Source organism: Enhydra lutris, unplaced genomic scaffold (assembly GCF_002288905.1).
Source record: "Enhydra lutris kenyoni isolate GAN:26980312 unplaced genomic scaffold, ASM228890v2 scaffoldscaffold12, whole genome shotgun sequence".
Lineage (NCBI taxonomy): Eukaryota > Metazoa > Chordata > Mammalia > Carnivora > Mustelidae > Enhydra > Enhydra lutris.
Genome location: NW_019154096.1, coordinates 27,844,606 through 27,863,891, shown reverse-complemented (window position 1 = coordinate 27,863,891; position 19,286 = coordinate 27,844,606). Strand labels below are relative to the sequence as shown.

The following is a 19,286-nucleotide window of genomic DNA, read 5'->3' as shown; positions in this document are numbered from 1 at the left end:
CGTCGGGCACATGACCGTCCCTTCATCCAATTACAGCTGAGTAACATAACCCGTCCTGCTCGAGTTTCTCAGAACTCATTCCTCAAGGACTAGACAGTAAGAGCTTCGCACACAACTCTACCTGTCATTTTCTCGACATTATCGATCCACTGGTTCTTCATGGTCTCAAAATGTTCATAAGCAGCTTGATTTCCAGGATTCCTAAGTAAGATGCGAGCAGCTGAGATGACCTGTCAATGACAAAGCAACCTTTAAACCCCAGGGCGTCCTCCCACTGGAATACAGACGTTCAGCGAAGCTTTCCCCTCTCCACCTACAGATGGCACTAGAAAGCCAAAAATGCGCACAAGTCTTTGCAGGCTGAACACAGGAGACTTGGGTCTCCTAAGGACCTCACCCACGAGGCCCGCACAGAAAGCTGTATAGTAACAGCCTGGTTTTTGAGCAGGTAACAGAATGACAAAGGAAATGGCATTCACTTGATACCTCAGAACACACACAGAACTGACATATGTTTCCACCCTCGATGCAGACTCTTCCATCTTACAAAGCCCCACCAAGAAAGATACTAAAAAATTACTGTAAAGTGATATGTATGAATATTCATAAAAAAGTAACTGTCTACGGTTAATGAAGTACTTTCACATCCATTATCTTACTTAATCTTCATAACAACCCTATGAAACAGGATAGGTAACTTCTCCAACTTTACAGACTCCAAAACCAAGACTCAGGAAACGTAAGTGACTTGCTCAAGAGCTCCCAGCGAACCAGTTACAGAAGTTAGGGAAGGAACTAACATTTACCAAGTGTTTGGTAAGTTACAGGCTATACGTATATCCTCTCAGTCCCCCAAATTACCCCTTAGGAAGGAATTCTCTCCATTTTACAGATGAGGAAATTCAAGGTCACAGAGGATTCAGGTCCAGATCTGTCTCCAAAATCCTTACTCTTGCTGAAGCTGGTATCTGTAGTTTTCTGTTTCTCTTTTTTAGGAATCTCAGTTCTGTACAGAAATACCTATGTTCTATGTTCCACATTTTACGGAAATTTTTAAAGAAAGTTATACATGTTCAAATTTTGTGGAAGTATTTTTAAAAAGTTGGACACGTATGATTTTTCAAGAGAACCTAACTTGTTAACATGCCACATGGGCAAAAGATAAATAATAAAGAGGTGTATTTTTTTTTCCCATCCTTTCCTGCAAGTTCCCATCAAAGGGATACATTAGCCAGTATCACAGATGTGTAAAGCCTAGCATGGGTCCTGAGGTACTACAGGTACATAATACACATCTGCTGAATAAATCTGTTTTTTAAAAATGTATTTTCTATAATTTGCTTAGGGAAAATGTGCAAACATCACACTAAATGATGCTGAACTGGTATTCTTAAGAATACCTCTCACATATTAGAACTTAAATTCCTGTCCAATGTGTTTTCTTTTGTTCCCACTCTTCCAGTATACTGTTCACAGCATACTGGCTATAACTTGATTATTTAATGAAGTAGAAAGAAAACAAGCCATGAACACAACCTCAAAGAGACACGGGGAAAGGCATAAGCTGTACAATGAAAACAGACTAAGGTCTCAAGATTATCTAAATATTGCCCTAATTATGGGTGCGTGTGAGCAGAGGTTGCTTTACCAGTTTTTTCTACCCTCAAAAGTTATCTATGATCGTTGTAGAAAACTAAAACATAAAAATGATTTTGACACTGTGTTTCTTTTGTGACAATATTTAGTAAGTGTTCAAAAATGTACAGAAACTGTTCTGTAATTGACCTTTACTGAACACTACATGGTGAGCACTGAAACAATGAAGAGTGAACAAAATTCAACCTGGGGTGTAAGTTCTCGGGCCGTCTTTACTGATGCCTGAATGCCTTCCACTGTGGCTTTATTAGCAGTTCCAACAGCAGCCGCCTTCTCCGCTGTGGCACCAAGCCTTCCTGAATGGTGCTCGAAGTTAGCCGCCCTCTCATCAAATACCTTGAGGAAAAACAAAGACATTAGGAAAACTTATTTCAATAAAATGAGTCAGGAAGCCTAAGAAAAACTCTTTCTTAGCCTAAGAAAAACTCTCTCTCGAGCAGCAACTGCTCAAGCAAAGACTTCCAGATGACATCAAACCCTAGAGACTACAACCACAATCTGGCGATTGCCAGGCCCTGACCTTGCTCTATCTCCTCAGAGGCTTGGCCATAAGCATCACGCACACACTTGACTTTCCTTTCAACCAATGCTTACCAAGTGCAGAGAGGACACACAGCACTGTGTCATCTGCAACAAGGAATTCACAGAGTGTGAAGACTTCAAAAATCCCTGTTTCCAAAAGTCTTATCCTGTGAAGAGGACAGGCAAGCCCACTCCAGGCTCCAGGGTGTGTGGAAAACTCAAGAATATACACAGTCCTAAACTGAACTCCAGCTTCCTCAAGGCAGCATCCCTCACATATCCATTACCATTAATGTTGTAAAAACTCTGTCCCTGACCTCCAGGGGAAAAATGATACCTGGTGCTCACACTCAGGCCCGACACTAGGGCAAGGAAGGCTGCTTTTTATTCCCCCGCATACAAAACTGTCAACTGAATTGTTCATTCACCTCTCAAATTAAAAAAAAAAAAAGAAGAAGAAGAAGAAGTTAGTTTTTCCTTTGACACGGTTATTATGTGAGGTTGCATACAATGAAGGGGACTATTTAACTCCAATAAAATGACAAAAGCGCATCTGTCACTTGTTTGGATAACAATGCTTGAAAACACAAGGCATCCCAAACAGTGCTGGGCCAGGTTTACACTCTACACAGAGCATGTCAGGAACGGCCATGGCAGGACTCATCCTCTTCCTTGCCTCCTCCTGAGGGTCTGCCTGCCCTACTCAGAGACAGCTGTCTAGCTCCTGGCGGACCACGTTGAAAGCCCTAACAGGCTCCTGGTTCAAGAGCAGGCTCCAATCGCATTGCCAGGGCGATTGTGTTGACCCACTCAAGTCTCTTCCCCACACTGGTCCATTATTTCAGTTCAGTCACCTGGGTTCTTGCCATTTAATGCTCAGAATCTCTGTCTAAATCTCTGATCTCCTAGTCCCCTTCACCTGGCCTGTCCTTGTTCCTTATCTTGGCTGGTTCCTGCACTCTGGATCCACAGGGCTTTCACTTATCCTAGTTAATCCACCCAGTTCCAGCCCTGTCTGCTGCTCCCTCTGATTTAACTGCTGCTCAGCCCACTTTTCTTATCACTAAGTCAACATTACTGAGCACCTACTATGTGCCGGATCCTGGAGTCAGCGCTGAAGATATAAAAATGAGTAAGGCACAATTTCTGCACCTTAGGAGCTTACATCCTTGCTTATGAGCCAAAAGACCCATAAGCACTTATGATATTTACGATAGAGTGTACTATGTACAATTACAAAGCTAACACTGCTACCATGGGAGCAAAGGGAAAGGCGCTTAAACCTATCCAGGGCGTAAAGGATAAAAGGATAAAGGATAAATAGGAACTAGCCAAAAAAGAAGAAGGGAAAGATAACAGAGACAGAAAGAACAAGACATGGAAGGGAGAAAGGACAGAGTCTGCACTAAACTATAAGCAATTAAATACTGCTGGGGCACGAACGGAAGGGCAGGGGTTTGTAGGAAACAAGTACAGAGAGAGTATCAGGAACAGATCCTAGCACTCTGGTTTTATCCTATGAGAAAGGGAAGACCCACTGAAGGGCTTAGCAGTAAAACAGGGTCAAATCTTTTTTTTATTGGTGGCCAAGTGACAGATTCAAAGACCAGTCACAGCTGTGCAGTCAATTAGGCAGCAGGGGATAGGGATCAGAACTAGAGCTCAAGCAACATGAATGGAAAATGTGAAGGATTCAAGAAATGTCTGTGAGATCAAATTAGCTTGCCTTAGTTATTTACTGGCATGGGAAGAGTCAATGGCAACTCACAAATTTCCAAGAGGGAGAGAAAGAATAGCAGAACAACACAGCCTGACGTATCAATGAACCAGCAGAGACCTTGATCTACTGATCTAAAACTCAGAGAAGTCTGGAATGAAAAGAATAGCACATCATCCTAGTCTAAGGGGACCATGAGCTGAACCACGCCATGACGTAGACTAGAGAAAGAAATGGGAGTCATCAGCAAATAAGAATTACACAAACCTCTACCCACCAATTCCACTGGTCTTAGGTGTCTGACCCAACAACCCCTTCTTCTCTGGGCCAATACTCGCTTTCCTAGATTCCTCTACAGCTGGAGCAGCTTATGACACATAAGCAAAGTCTCCTGGAGGATTTCTGGGAAAGCCTTTCCATTCAGCACCAATAATGTGCCAGATAATAATGTGCCAATAATTGTTTTAAGAACTGGGAATATTCTTTCCTGCTTTGTCGAAGATTAGTTGACAGCAGAGTTGAGGGTCCATTTCTAGGTTCTCTATTCTGTTCCATTAATCTGTCTGTTTCTGAGACGAGATGTCCGACAGGTAAATGAATAAAGAAGATGTGGTGTATACATACAATGGAATAGGACTCAGCCACCAGAAAGGATGAAATCTTACCTTTTACATCGATGTGGTTAAGAGCTGGAGGGTGTTATGCTGAGTGAAATGAGTCAATCAGCAAAAGACAATTATCTGATTTCGCTCATGTGAGTAATAAAAGAAAGAGCGCAGAGGATCATAGGGAAAAACGGAATGGGAAGAAATCAGAGAGGGAGACAAACCATGAGAGAGACTCTTAACTATGGGAAAGAAACAGGGCTGCTGCAGGGGAGAAGGGTGGGGGGATGGAGTAGCTGAGTGACAGGCATTAAGGAGGGCACATGATGTGAAGGACACTGGGTGTTAGATGTAACTAATTAATTACTGAACTCTACCTCTGAAACTAATGATATTCTATATGTTGGCTAAGTGAATTTAAATTAAAAAATAATAATTTTTTTTAAAAAGAACTGGGAATAAAGGGGTGCCTGGGTGATTAAGCATCTTCCTTCAACTTAGGTCATGATTCCAGGTTCCTGGGATCGAGCCCTGAGTGGAACTCCCTGCTTGGCGAGGAATCTGCTTCTCCTCCTCTCTACATCCCCACCATGTTCTTGCTTGCTCTCACTCTCTCTCACTCACTCTCTAATAAATAAATAAAATCTTAAAAGAATTGGGAATAAAGTACAACAAAGTCCTTGCCTGCATGGCCTTTCATGCTAATGTGAAGGAGAAAGACAAATGAGAAGTGAGGTAAACACGTCAAATGTTGAAAAATGCTGAGGCGAAAAGTAGGATATGGAGATTAGGAAATCCCTGGGGCGGGGGGAGGGGTTGTATCTTCAGCAGTGACCCAAAAGTGACATTTCAGTAGGCATTGATGAAAGGGAATGAATAACACAAGTAATTCTCTATGGGAGGAACGGAGAGAACAAGCACAACGTTCGCAAGGTTAGAATGCAGTAAACATAACCGGGGCACACTGGGAATACAACACAAAGTGGTCAGTGTAGACCGAGGCGCATAAGGGGTGAGGGTGCTAGGACCTGGGGTCGGAAAAGCCAGAGGGGACCAAATGCAGTGGTGTGCTGAAGCCACGGTCACAACTCCACCAGCCCCTCAGAGCCAAATGTGCCGTCTCTTCCCAAGTCTGTGTTCAGGGACTCCGCACAGAGACACCCACCATGGGAATATTTACATCATGGAAACAAACTTGACAAACCAGGGCTTTCTGGGTTTTAGACTTTTTTCCTGGCGAGCTGCCCCAAGCACAGCACTGGCCTCACTGTCGCTGTAAGGACTCCGGCTTCTCTCGCGGACAGGAAGTCGTCGTCAGAAGGGGTTGAGGAGGAGAATGACATCAAATCATTTACAAGGACTGCCCTGGCTTCTGTGTTGAGAATAAACGGTCCTGATAAAAGGGACAGTTGGGACTGGAGTGCCCTATCCCTTGTTTCTTATAGTCCTGAACATGGTACGTGGGGTTTTAACAGCTGTCTCACACCATCGCGGAAAGACCAAGAAAATCCCAGGCATGCCAGCTCTTGTGGTGTCAAGGGTTGCCCATCTCCATGTTTCTTGTTACACAATAAAAAGAAAACCCATTTGTTTTGGTCTCTGAGAGGCAGGTCTTCAACAGTTTACAACTAAAGACATGTCCTACGGACTTTCCTGACTGATGCACCTGGTGACTAAGGAAGGGGGCAAGGCCTTCCCTCCTCTGCCCTTGCACCCTTTGTCCACAATTTCCTAACCATCCCCGGAAGCACATGGGCATCACATTTTACCTTTACAGATATACAAATAGATATAAAGTGCGTGTGCATGTGTGCGTGTGTGCGTGTACACGTCTGGCCAACAGAAGAAATGAAAGACCTCAGATACCCACTTCCTCCCTACTGGGAGCATCAGGAGGCGCAGTGGCTGCCACCGCCAACAGCTTGATGGGAGTTGTGGTATCGCTGAAAACATCGGACACCTCCTGAGTCATCGCCTCTTGCATCCGGGTTTTCAGATCCTTAAAAACATTGTTTAAGAACAAAAATTACCAAAAATGTCCAAAAAGCACATCCGTCAATGTCCTCACTTCAGTGACACATTCATCTGTTCATTCAGTCTTTCGTTCAGTTTAAGTATTTACGATCAACTATGTACAAAGTACCGAGCCAGCACGGACCAGTGTAAGCTATGACTCCTGCCCTCACAGAGATCAGCCTCTAGCAGGAAGGGTAAGACAAGACCCACATGTCCCTGGAGCCCGCTCCACCCAGACAAGAAATCTTACTTCCTTTCCTGGTGGCTTCTAAGAAATAATCCTGAGATTCAGGGGGTGGAACCCAAAGACAACTCTGAAATGAAAGATTTCCTCCTCACTCCCAAAGCTGGAGGAGCCTGATAATGACCACAGAAACGGTAAGGATCGTTTGGGGGATGCAGTGCCAAATTTCTAAGCATTTTCTCACATTAAGAGTAAAGAAATTAAGAATAGCAATTTTTTTTGATACATTTTTTTTAGTTAAGTTTCTAGAAAAACTTTGATAACCAGTATATGTATCCATTTCTTAACATGGGTCTAAAGAGGGTTCTGAGAAGTCATGAAGAGGCTCCTTTTCATAGTTGTCATACTTAGTCCAATCTAAGTTTTTTGGATTTATAAAAAGAAGCCTCAGTCACTCCCATTGTGTCTCAAGGTGGGTGGTTCATGATACCAGAGATGATTTTAGGTTTTAGGCCAATGTTCTTATTTTAATAATTACATGTTTTCTTTTAAAGAATATTGGGAAAGATATAACTAGGTCATCAAGCTCATGATTTCAGCATTATTATGAAGTTACCTTTTAAATAGATTCACTCAAGTTTACAAAGGGATGCCTGGTAGATACCACGAAAGAGTTCCCAGTGGACTGAAACTTGGAAAACTTCAGCTGTTGTCAAACACAGGTGAGCTTTTTCCTAGTCAGCTCTGGACTTCTTTATACCCTCCTTGATCCACCCTTCACTTTCCCTAGACTCAAGAAATTATGTATTTTTAAAATCTCTCTCCATCTCTAGTCTGTCAATAACAGGAAGCAGAAAATGAAATACGATGGGACTGGGGAGGAAGATAAACCACAAGAGACTCGTAATCTCAGGAAACAAACTGAGGGTTGCTGGGGGGTGGTGGGTAGAAGGGATGGTGTGGCTGGGTTATGGACACTGGGGAGGGTATGTGTATGGTGAGTGCTGTGAATTGTGTAAGACTGATGAATCACAGACCTGTACCCCTGAAGCAATGAATACATTATATGTTAATTTAAAAAAAAAAAACACAAAGAAAAAAAGGAAGCAGAGAAATGTCATATGTGCTCCGAAGTTGTACCTTTAAGGAGTCTTGGAGCTGAGAGGCAAGGGCTCTCGCCTGAGGACTCTCTCCTTCCCCTCTGGCAGCCAGGTCAGCCAACTGGGCCGTCAGCTGGTCCACGCGGTCACACTTTGCAAGAAGATCTTGGCGATATGGCCCCATCATGACATTAGCCAGACGATGCCCTTCGGCCACAAGGCCCCGGATGGCAGCCTGACCTGGATCCAGAGGAAAATGCTGTAACTAACATAGACTCAGAGAAGGCAACTGAAGTGCCTTTGTGCTAAACTACTCTGTTGTTGGTTGTTTGTTTTTTTTAATAATAATATTTAGTGGAGTTTTTGTCCCTAACAATAGAAAAATTTAGGAAATTCAGAAAAGTATAAATAAGAATAGATAATCCACCTATAATCCTCAGAGATTGACACAGCTAAACATTTCCTTCCTGTCTTCTGAAAAAGTATCTTATTCATATTTATTTACTTAATTTTAATTCCAATATAGTTCCCATACAGTGTTATGTCGGTGTCAGGTATACAAAATAGTGACTCCAATTCTACATATTACTCAGTGCTAATCACTTAAGCAAACCCTTAATCCCCTTCACCTGTTTCACCCATCTCCCCACACCAACCTCCCCTCTGGTAACCATCAATTTGTTCTCTACAGTTAAGTCTGGTTTTTCTGTTTTGTCTCAATTTTTGTTCATTTGTTTTGTTTCTTAAATTCTATATGAGTGAAATCATATGGTATTTGTCCTTCTCTGACTGACATATTTCACTTAGCATTATACCCTCTAGATCTATCCATGTCATTACAAATCTTTCAGTCTTTTTTAATGCATTGCACATTCCTATACAAATATACATTTCTCTTTTACAAAATGAGATTATACATTACATTTACATATTCCTCGCTTTTTTTATTTAATGGGAACATTTTTGCACATCACTGAACATTTTTAAAAAAATCATGATCTCAGAATCTATATAATATCATATTAACTATAATTATTGATCACTTATTATTAAACACTTATGCTGCTTATATACATTCTTGTATGTAACTCATTAGAAAATGTCTGATTATTTCTTATAATAAATTCCTCAAATTGCTAAGTCAATGAGTATGAACTTTTTTAAAGCTCTTAACACGTAATACTAAACTGCTGTTCAGAATGTTTATACCAATTTATTCCTCCCCCAGTAAATTATACATCTGTCTGATTCTTCAACACTGGGAATCACCAATTTAAAAATTTATCTTTTTATCCAACAAACACAGTAAATGAAGTAAATAGATCTCTCAGCTTCAGCTGGCTTGCTATCATAAAATGACCTAAATTCTTATAGATTCATCCCTAAAATCTCCCCAAAATCAAAACTCTAGGTTATCAATTCTACCAGTGACTGTGTGGTGCAGGAGCCCTTACAAATGAAAATAACCTCGGTAGCTAAGTGTCTCTTACTTATTTTCAAAAATTACATTTAACTGGGTATTTTCCAAGGACTGCAATCGAAATACAACTGAATGGAAGTAGACAGAGGCTGGAAATAATTAGTTCATAGTTTTAATTCCAACCTGAGGACCATTCTATTTGCCCAAGGCAAAATCATTTACTTGCTAATTCTTTTTTATTAAATCACAGGAATCATATTGGCTACATTTGGAAATGGAGTCCCACTGTTGAATGACTTACTCACCAGTCGCTGAAGAACCCATTCTGCACCCAATTGCAGATGAACAAGATCTCTATCAACAACTTCTTCCTATTCCCTGAGACCAGTTTAATGAGAATTAAGTGCACTTATGGCCTTACCAACGCCCCGGTCATCCACTGTGGGATTATCAATCCACCGCTGTGCCTGCTCAATCTTGCCCTCCAGGTGGACAGCTGCCTTGGCGGGCCTGCTGTTGGCCACAGCTCTATTGGTTTTGGTCTGCAAGTTCTGCAGGGCTGTGGCCACCTGTTTGGCCAATGCTCGGGCCTCTGGGGAATCTCCTTTGCCCCTTTAAGAAAAAAAAAAAAAGCCATCCTGTCACAGACACTATTTACATTGAGATGATTTGAATTGCTCTACAAATGCTAATGAGATGACAAATTGCTAATGATTATTACTAGCTTAGTTTGGAAGGAGAGTGTTTTATTTGGCACTAAAGTAAGAAACTAATTATTTAAATTCAGATTGCATTATCCCAGTTAAAACATTAAATATGAGTTTGAGTCAGTCTACCTCAGTCAAGCTCAACCATTTGGTCAGCTGAGCTGAATCAAATATCACTCAGTCAGCCATCATGGGAAATACTAGTTCCCTCAGAAACTAGGTGGGCCCAAGTAGCCATGTAGGTTGTGTAATAGTAACTGAAGTAGTTATAGAACTAGTTATAATAGAACCAGTAATAGTACAATCTTTTTTCTTTTCTTTTTTGAGAGAGAGAGCATGAGCAGGGGTAGGAAGGTGGGTGGGTAGGGAGACGGAGACGCAGACACCCTGCTAAGCAGGGAAACTGGCACAGGGCTTGATTCCAGGATCCTGAGATCATGACCTGAGCCGAAGGCAGACACTTAATCCACTGAACCACCCAGTCGCCTAGAAGTACAGTCTCTGGAGTCCCAACTCTGAAAGGTACTATTGCAAAGACTCCTATATTATTTAATCCTCACAATGACCCTTTGAGGTAGATACCAGTATTATCCCATTATTCAAAAAGCAAAACTGAGGTGCTAAAAGGTTGGACAACTTACCCAAGTTCCTATCACTTCCTTCGGTGAACTCAGGATTCAAACCCAGGCACTCCGTCTGACCTCCCAAGTCCTCCCTCTTAGATACTTACATTGCTATCAAGCAATTCTCTCGTCTTCACCATAACTGATTGAACTGGTTATCTAACTCAAAGACAACACGGCCACAGTCAAGCAAGTCACCTACTTCCGGTGTGCATAAGAGTTACCTGGAATCTTAGTTTTAAAGGCAGATTGTTAAACCCACCATCAAGAAATTCTGATCAAGTATGTTGGTGTAGGGCCCGGGGTATACATTTTTTACAACCTTTTCAGGTTGATTCTAGGGTAGGCTGTCCGTGGACAGTCAATACTTCAAAAACACTACATAGTCAACTAGTGGTAGATCTGGAAATAGAAAGTCATACTAAGCCTGGGACATGGTAGGTCAAAGCTAGATGAAGAACCCAAACAAAGTCAGCACAGAGTGAAGCAAACAGCATACCATCCAGCTACTAGGAGATGGAGGAAGGAACTTAGGGCTGCCCCCAGACCTGGCCATACTTCAAACGATTAAGTTCCATTAGATGCCTCTACATATTTCTAAAAAACTTCCACTTTTTACTTGAGTTAGTTCCTTGCAAGCAAAGAACTTCAACAATAGCATCAACACAGAAATAAAAAGAAAAACCACAATATATATCACGAAGAGAGATTACTGCCCCCAAAATCCCACTGCAAAGACTTCAGATTCTAACCATTATGAACATACAGAGAGTCTGATGCATTCTGTATCTCAAGTCCACTTCGAGAGAACTTCAGGCTAATCTTATCTGTCTCACCAATAAACATAAACATATTAGTCTACCTGCCAAAATGACTAATTTAGAGACTCTCTTAAGAACTCCTTTGTGAGGGGCACCTGGGTGGCTCAATGGGTTAAAGCCTCTGTCTTCGGCTCAGGTCATGATCTCAGGGTCCTGGGATCGAGCCCCGCATCAGGGGGAGCCTGCTTCCTCCTCTCTCTCTGCCTATTTGTGATCTCTGTCTGTAAAATAAATAAATAAAAATCTTTTTTAAAAAATCTTTAAAAAAAGAAAAGAACTCCTTTGTGACTTTAAATTTCTACATCTTCTCCATTATAAAGCTGGACAAAGAAGGTGTTTACCATGGCTCTGATCATGGCTGCTCCTGCTACCAGGAAGCTATGTACATGCATACGTTATAGTAATAAGTAATGATGGCGTGCGCCTGGGTGGCTCAGTGATTAAGCATCTGCCTTCAGCTCAGGTCATGATCTCAGGGTCCTGGGAACAAGCCCTGCATGGGGCACCCTGCTCAGCGGGGAGCCTGCTTCTCCCTCTCCCACTCTCCCTGCCTCTGTTCCCTCTCTTGCTGTGTCTCTCTCTGTCAAATAAATAGAATCTTTAAAAAAAAAAAAAGTAATGATGGCATATGACCACATAGGGAGGTTTGCCCTTAACACTCTTACCATTAATTCTTTCTTCATCATTAAGAAATATTAATGAGTACCTGGTATGTATATGAAATTGTGGAGGGTCTTTAAAACAAATTTTCTCCTTCGAGTATTTTTATAAGATTTTATTTATTTATTTATTTGACAGAGATCACAAGTAGGCAGAGAGGCAGGCAGAGGGGCGGGTGGGGATGTGGGGGGAAGCAGACTCCCTGCTGAGCAGAGAGCCCGATGCGGGGCTCAATCCCAGGACCCTGGGATCATGACCTGAGCTGAAGACAGAGACTCTAACCCACTGAGCCACGCAGGCGCCCCTCCTTTGAGTATTTTTAAATAAGAATGCAAACAGATTATATAAATGGACTAATAGTAAGAAATAGAAATAAATCTAACTCTATAGATATTATATTTTACAATTGTCAAATTATTTATTTTCTCCACCTAAACAATTCAAGATTTGAAGTATAAAACAGTGATCCTCAAATGATCGAGCTCGGTATGCAATCAAACTTGAGCTGTTATTTAAGTTGGTCTCCATCATAACCTCCTGCCTAAAGTGTATCTACTCTGCTCCCACCTATCTCCTATTTCACAGTTCTAGCTATGCAGGAATGTGCCTTCTTAACCAACATTGTCCCCTTGGTCAGTATAAGACTTGAAAGAACTTCAAGGTACCAGTCACTGAAGAAAGACGAGGTACTCTCCCATGGAAGAAAAGGGAACGAAATATGCAAGTTACATGAAAAGCCAAATCTCACAAAATACTTGACTATGGTTACCCCTGGAGAAGGGCTGAGGCTGGAGGACCGAGGTGGGGAAGAAGCAACTTTTACTTCTGACGTTGTACTCTTTTTTAACGTTCTTTTAGCACGTGCTGCAGTTTGTTTAAGAGAGAAAAATACCGATCAAAAGAACAAAAGCAACACTTCTTTTCTATATAATCAAAGTAGATGCCATGAACGTCTTTAAAAAGCAGCAGCTGTGGTGAGGACATTGTATTTAAGAATCTTTTATAATGTTTGCATAAGAAATAACATTGCTGGGGAAAGAAGAAAGCGTCTTCCTGCGCCCCACCCTCCTCCACAGAATCTTTTCTTAGATAGCCACAGAAATTATTTCCCTCATAAGCCTGGGAAACGGTTATACCACAAACATGAGGTAGCAGGGAAAGGCCTAGCTTAGAAATTAAAAAGTAAGGGCGCCTGGGTGGCTCAGTTGGTTAAGCAACTGCCTGCGGCTCAGGTCATGATCTTGGAGTCCCTCGGTCGAGTCCCACATAGGGCTCCCTGCTCAGCAGGGAGTCTGCTTCTCCCTTTGACCCTCTCCCTCCCAAGCTCTCTCTCTCTCATTCTCTCTCTTTCAAATAAATAAAGTCTTTAAAAAAAAAAAATTAAAAAGTAGATCTCAAAAAAGGAGTTCTTCTGAAATTTATTCGTTTAAAACCATGTAACCAGCAAGAAATCATTAAACCTCAGTTATGTCAATAATAAAATAGAAGTAATATTTGACCTAGCCATGTCACACAGAATCAATGAGAATACAGCGGAATAACATCATATATGCGCTTAACCTACAGCATTCAACTATTTATGTGCCTGGGGGAGAAAAGAGAGAAAATAAATACATACTGTCTCCGTAGATCTGCTAATTTAGAAGTCAGAGCGGATATTTCCCCAAGAGAACGTAAAATGTCATCTCTCTCTTTAGGATCATCACATAATTCTGCTATCTTCCGAGCTTCAGTCAGAGCCCCTCGAATCTGTTCTTCTCCTTCTGGTCCTCCATTTGGATCTGCAAGCCAATTCTACATACACAGAAACAGAAAAGAAGCACACTGAGACCTCCTCATAAACCAGGGCATCAGAAAGATTTCAAAAGTAATCACAAGGCACACCAGTGATCACTTTTATAATGCTGATTCTAATTCTTTTACCCAGGTTCTTAGCTCAAGTAAAATCAAATCAATCTTTCATCTTCTTATAAGTGATTTATTTTCATCCCCGTAAGCACAAACACTTTCACAAGCTTTATCTTATCTTTGGCTTATATATTAATTGAACTTCCCAAACATTTGTGTTTCTCTGTGAAATGCCTGAAAATCGTTTTATAGGAGAGCAGCAGCAGAAAACTTTAACCCTTTAGCATTGCTATGACCAAACATAGCTGGGAATTTTAAGATGAAGACCGGTTTTTGTATACTGTGATCTATACCAGGAGCTAGTAGTATTCTCTTGGTATTCAGAGTACTTCCTTTTAACTAAGCAAAGTATTCAAAACTAAGATCTCTATTTCAAATTATAGACAAACAGGAGTCTAAACTTGTGGTGGGAGCAGAAGGGTTAACATTGGTAATTGCAGGGAATCGGTCATCCCTTAGAAACACCTGTCACCCACCCACAGTAAATGAGACAGACAGACAGAGATGCAGGTTAGTTATGGAACATTTGTCATTTATTGCCCACCTCTCCTGAAAATTGTTACTACCTGAGCAGCATCAATCTTCTTGGCAATGCTCTGCTTGGAGTTGGTCATAGCTTCCAGCTTGCGAGCTGCATTTTCCACTTTTGCTGTGAGCACATCCAGACCCTGTGACACCTGCTGGGCTTTCTGCATGGCCACGGGTGAGGCCCCTTGTCCTCTGCTCAAAACAGATGTTGTCACTGTACTCTCTCAAATATTTACTGGCAAGATATCATGAGATGCACAAATATGCCATTTTTGTTAACCTGCTTGTCTTTCTCCTTTCCTCCAGTACATCTGGGATAGCACGAGAAAATGCAGAAATAAAGCAAAACACCCAAACCATCTACTTTCTCCTTTCGCTTTTAAAAAAAATATGCATTAGCTTTCTGGAACGGCAGTACCACTTTAAAGACCAGCCTGCAAATTTTGGTAATAATGATTCTCCTCTTGATGGTGATTACATAATCAAGTCTGAACTTCAGGGGGAAAATGTGCTTGTGATCTTCTTGCTATGGAGGGTTTGTTACCATAGTAATGTGTGCTTTGGGGAAAAAAAAATCCCATTAGACTGTCTTATTTATGGGCAAGTATACACTGAAAATGTTTCAGAAGGTAATATGCACAGTGTTACTGAAAGCACACCACACTGTGACCAAGCAGATCTGTGTTCAAATCCTTACCCTTGGGAGCCATGAACCTTGTTTACGACGGGCTTCAGCTTTCTAACTTATAAAATGAGGGGTGGGGAGGTAACAGTTCTCGCCCTGCTTACCCAACAGAGTGGCTTTAAGCAAAAGGATTAACCTGGAAACACTACGGCAATAAAGCAATACAAATATATGTATGACTACTACTGTTATTGAAGTCTCATTATTATTATAATAAACCTAGTAAGAATCTTAAATGTCTACCTTCTACTCCTATGCAATCTATAAATATCAAAACAGTTGGTACAGAGGGGGAAAAAATCACTGTTGACAAGAAACTGGTTTCCCGCCCCCCCATCAAATTCCTGAAGAACTAATTTTACTATTTTCCTCTTTCAGAAGTGGTAGGCATTATTAGACACTTGTTTTCTCTTTGTAAGAGAATGTTCAAGTCATAATGAAGTAAGATTTGCTACTGTTTCATAAGCTCAGGTGTTTTAATCCACTCGGCCTAGTAAACTCTCCATGACAGGGTGACAACTTTATCAGCCGGTAGAATGGCAAGGCTTATATTCCTAACCTGACCTTCTGACTGTAGGATGAACTCCACAACATCGTTGCTTCTCTTAAATGCAGCATGGACCGGTCATTCATTTACTTGTCCTCTTAAAATTCATCTTTATTTTTCATCTACACCTGTATCTGAAATAATGAACTCAATCATATTAATTGCCAGGTACTTATACTTGAGGCTTCCCTTTTATGTGCAGAGGAATGGAAGACTTTTGGGACCTTTTACAATTTAATTTGCTTTTTTCCTTCAACTCTAGTAATTCATGATGGAGAAACCTTTTTGGTATAAAAGTCCGGCTGTGAAAATATAAAAATATTTCTGGGCTATATAATTTTTCATTCAAAATAAAAGTTTACTGAGTCCCATGGCAGGAAAAATAGATCCTTACAACCTAGAAACCCTAGGTGACTGAAAAGAAGCTTATCAACGAGGAAATTGTTGCTGAGTCTCAGCCACGAAAATGTTAAACATGGAGGCACATTTAAGAAAGGCTAACAGGGAGAGAGCTTCCTAATCTTTCATCAGGAAAGGACACTGCAGGCTCCAGTGTGAAGCAGGCCCATAACTCCTCATCATTGTGTGAGTCTTTTCTCTTTACAGACTTAGGGTCGGTCCCATACAGCAACCACCTTGTTCTCTTGCTCAAATTCATCTTTCTCTAAACACATACAACTGTGTATTTGAGAATTCCAAGTGAGAACTGTCTACCACACTGTGAAAAGGCTGCAGACAAAAGAGCCAGCAGTGAGAAATCAGAAGAGCCAAGAATCTTGTCAAGCTGCATTGGCATTTCTCCGAACAGGAACAGAACTCCTTTTTGTCCTCTCTGTAAAGTTCTTGTCATGCTCATGACAGGGGAGACTGCTTCCCAGCAGGAGAAAAAGGCTCATTGAGCTCAATGAGATCACATTTATTTATGTAGTTCCTTCTCCCTACAAGGTAGAGAGAGACTCTTGACCTGAAACTCCGGGGCTTCCAGCCCTACCGCGAATCCATGAACCTCTGGAAATTATACATAATATTATATGGCATGTTTATGGGCCTCTTTTTAGGTACAGGTTAATGGCTTTCATCAGATTATAAAAATTACCTTGACCCAGAGAAGGTTAAAGAACCACTCCTTTAAGAACTCGTATTCTTGGGGAACCTGGCTGGCTCAATCAGTGGAGTGTGCGACCCTTCGTTTTGGGGTTGCCGGTTCGAGCCCCACATTGGGTGTAGAGATTACTCAAAAATAAATAAACTGAAAAAAAAAAGAACTATATATATAGAGAGATATATAGATTTTTTTTTTTAAGTAATCTCTATATACAACATGAAGCTCGAATTCACAAGAAGATCAAGAGTCTCACTCTCCACCGACTGAGCCAACCAGGTGCTTCTTAAGTCTATTCTGCTAATACATTTGAAACCAGGTCTAACAGTGCATGTTAGTAATGTGTCAAGGGGCGTTTCTGAGGCCTGTCTGTCTGTGTGGAGACCCTATACATTCTAATTATCCAAAAATGTTTCATGACATTCTTGAAGCCAAATTAAACTTCACCTATACTAGTATCTCAGCAACATTTCAGTTTTTCCCTAAACTCATATTACAAAATTCCATAAAAATGAGGATCTTTTAGACACTTCATGGACGCTGTGGATGAGTTCCAAAAAAGCCTATATTATCCTGAGTTTTCTTAATAGCAAACTATATATATTTAGTTTACAGAGGGAAAGTTCTAAAAGTCAAGTCTTGAAGTAGGTAAAAGAATTATGAAACCAAATGAATAATGATGAAATAGAAACTCAAAAAAGCCTAGAAATAACCAACTTACACGATAACCCACTTAGCTGTTTTTTTTTTAAATAATGTGAAATAATTCCAATGTTTTCACTCTTTGTTTCTTTTTACCCATCCTTCATAAAACATACGCCTACCCATGCCAGACTTCACCACTTATTCATCGTAAGTCTACGGCTAGAAACTAAGATACTAGATTTCTATTCCAATTTCAACTTTACTACAAGGCATCTGCCTATTTTAAAAGTTTATCAAAGGAAAAGTTCACTTGGATCTCAAAAGAACAGAATATAATAATCTGTGTTATCCATTAGTCCAAAAGAACATAGTAAAATTAGCAGAGACCTGCTCTCTAAATCATTCTACTGAGAGTTCCACCTGATCCGTCACCTAACTAGGGTAAGAGCAGAGCAACTTTACCTGGCTCGGAGGTCAGCCACTTGATCAGTCATCTGCCCCAGCATTTTACAGGTTCCCAGGATCTCCCTGCGTTCTTTGCCTGCACAGAGTTCACCGACTTTTCCAGCTTCATCTAAGATCTGTCTGATGGCCTGCTCACCGGCATCCCCTAAAATAAAGAGATATTCAATATCTACACTGTTGATGCATTAATTATTTAGGAAGGATGCTTTACAAGTCATCTCATTCATGAAGGAATGGATGATTTTAAACGACAAGACAAGTGAATAGAAGACGATACATACGATCGCTAATAGCCAAGCAGTGCCCTTAAACCAGAGGGTGAGGTTTCAACCACAGATACTTCTAAAAAAGACACTTGGAATCATATCCATCTGAGGATGATAAGAAGCTTGTGGTAAGAATATGGATGACAAAAATAGGCTCTACTCACTTAATACTATTTAGCACCTCTAACGTCCATTAAGCTTTTTGTATTCATTCAAATATTAATCTAAAACTGAATATTAGATTAGAAAATCCATAAAACCTAGCTCAATAATCCATTTGGGTCCTTATATAAGTCAACTTTGCTTTCTAATTCTTATTGGCATCACCATTTAATCTGCTTAATTAAGTACTTTGTTGACATAAATGGAAATCTGCCCAATGGGGACTAGAAGAGTTTTTATTCAAAATAATTACCTTTCCAATTCGGAGAAGAAGTGAACCAAGAATCTGGCAAAGAATGCCCAGTTCAGCTTGGCTAATTCCTCCATGGTGAGGGGTGACTAGTCATTGTCCTTTATCCTTCTAAGGACCAATAATGCTTCAATGAGTCAAAACTACCAGAACATGCAACATGCTCCTAAAAGCTGCAGTAGTTATCTCAGAATTATGAGATTATGGGAAGATTCATTTCTTTCTTTCTTTTTTTCTTTCTTTCTTTCTTTGCTTGATTTTTAGCTTTTTATTGTATCCATCAGAAAAGCAGAATCAGAGGATTACCTGGAGAGGCACTGGGGTCACGGAGCCAACCTTTGGCCTGGTTCAGTTTGGAGTCTATAGAGGCCAGTGCTCTCTTCATGGCTTCAGTGTCCTTTTGAAGAGAAATACAATTATATTCTTTGCAAAAACGGAGATACCATCATACAAAGTAAGACAGAGGAAACGTTACAGCACTTAACATACAATAGCTAAGGGAGTCCTACGACAGCCTGGAAAATACTTTCATCACACCAGAATGCTTATTTCTGTCAAAATGCAGCATGGTGCATGCAACTCTTCAGTTAATTCTATTTTGTTTTCTGGTCTCTCTACTGCTAAACTGTGAAAACTGGTAAAAATCACTCAAGCCAAGAGATGCTTCATGTCTGCAGCAGGAAAAAGCCCTGTGGTC

The 19,286-nt window shown here is 40.8% G+C and overlaps 1 protein-coding gene across 2 annotated transcripts in view; it reads right to left on the bottom strand.

Annotated features, from left to right (window-relative positions):
- The window catches only part of LOC111145183 (vinculin), a 113,357-nt gene that overhangs the window by 15,411 nt on the left and 78,660 nt on the right, over positions 1-19,286 (bottom strand). For both annotated transcript variants that reach the window (XM_022499901.1, XM_022499900.1), the window contains exons 7-15: positions 18,896-18,986; positions 17,909-18,056; positions 14,506-14,659; positions 13,650-13,825; positions 9,642-9,832; positions 7,841-8,040; positions 6,371-6,499; positions 1,843-1,992; positions 122-230 (exon numbers count right to left, since the gene is read on the bottom strand). In XM_022499901.1, coding sequence (XP_022355609.1) covers positions 122-230; positions 1,843-1,992; positions 6,371-6,499; positions 7,841-8,040; positions 9,642-9,832; positions 13,650-13,825; positions 14,506-14,659; positions 17,909-18,056; positions 18,896-18,986 — 1,348 coding nt within the window. The remainder of the gene's footprint in view (positions 1-121; positions 231-1,842; positions 1,993-6,370; positions 6,500-7,840; positions 8,041-9,641; positions 9,833-13,649; positions 13,826-14,505; positions 14,660-17,908; positions 18,057-18,895; positions 18,987-19,286) is intronic.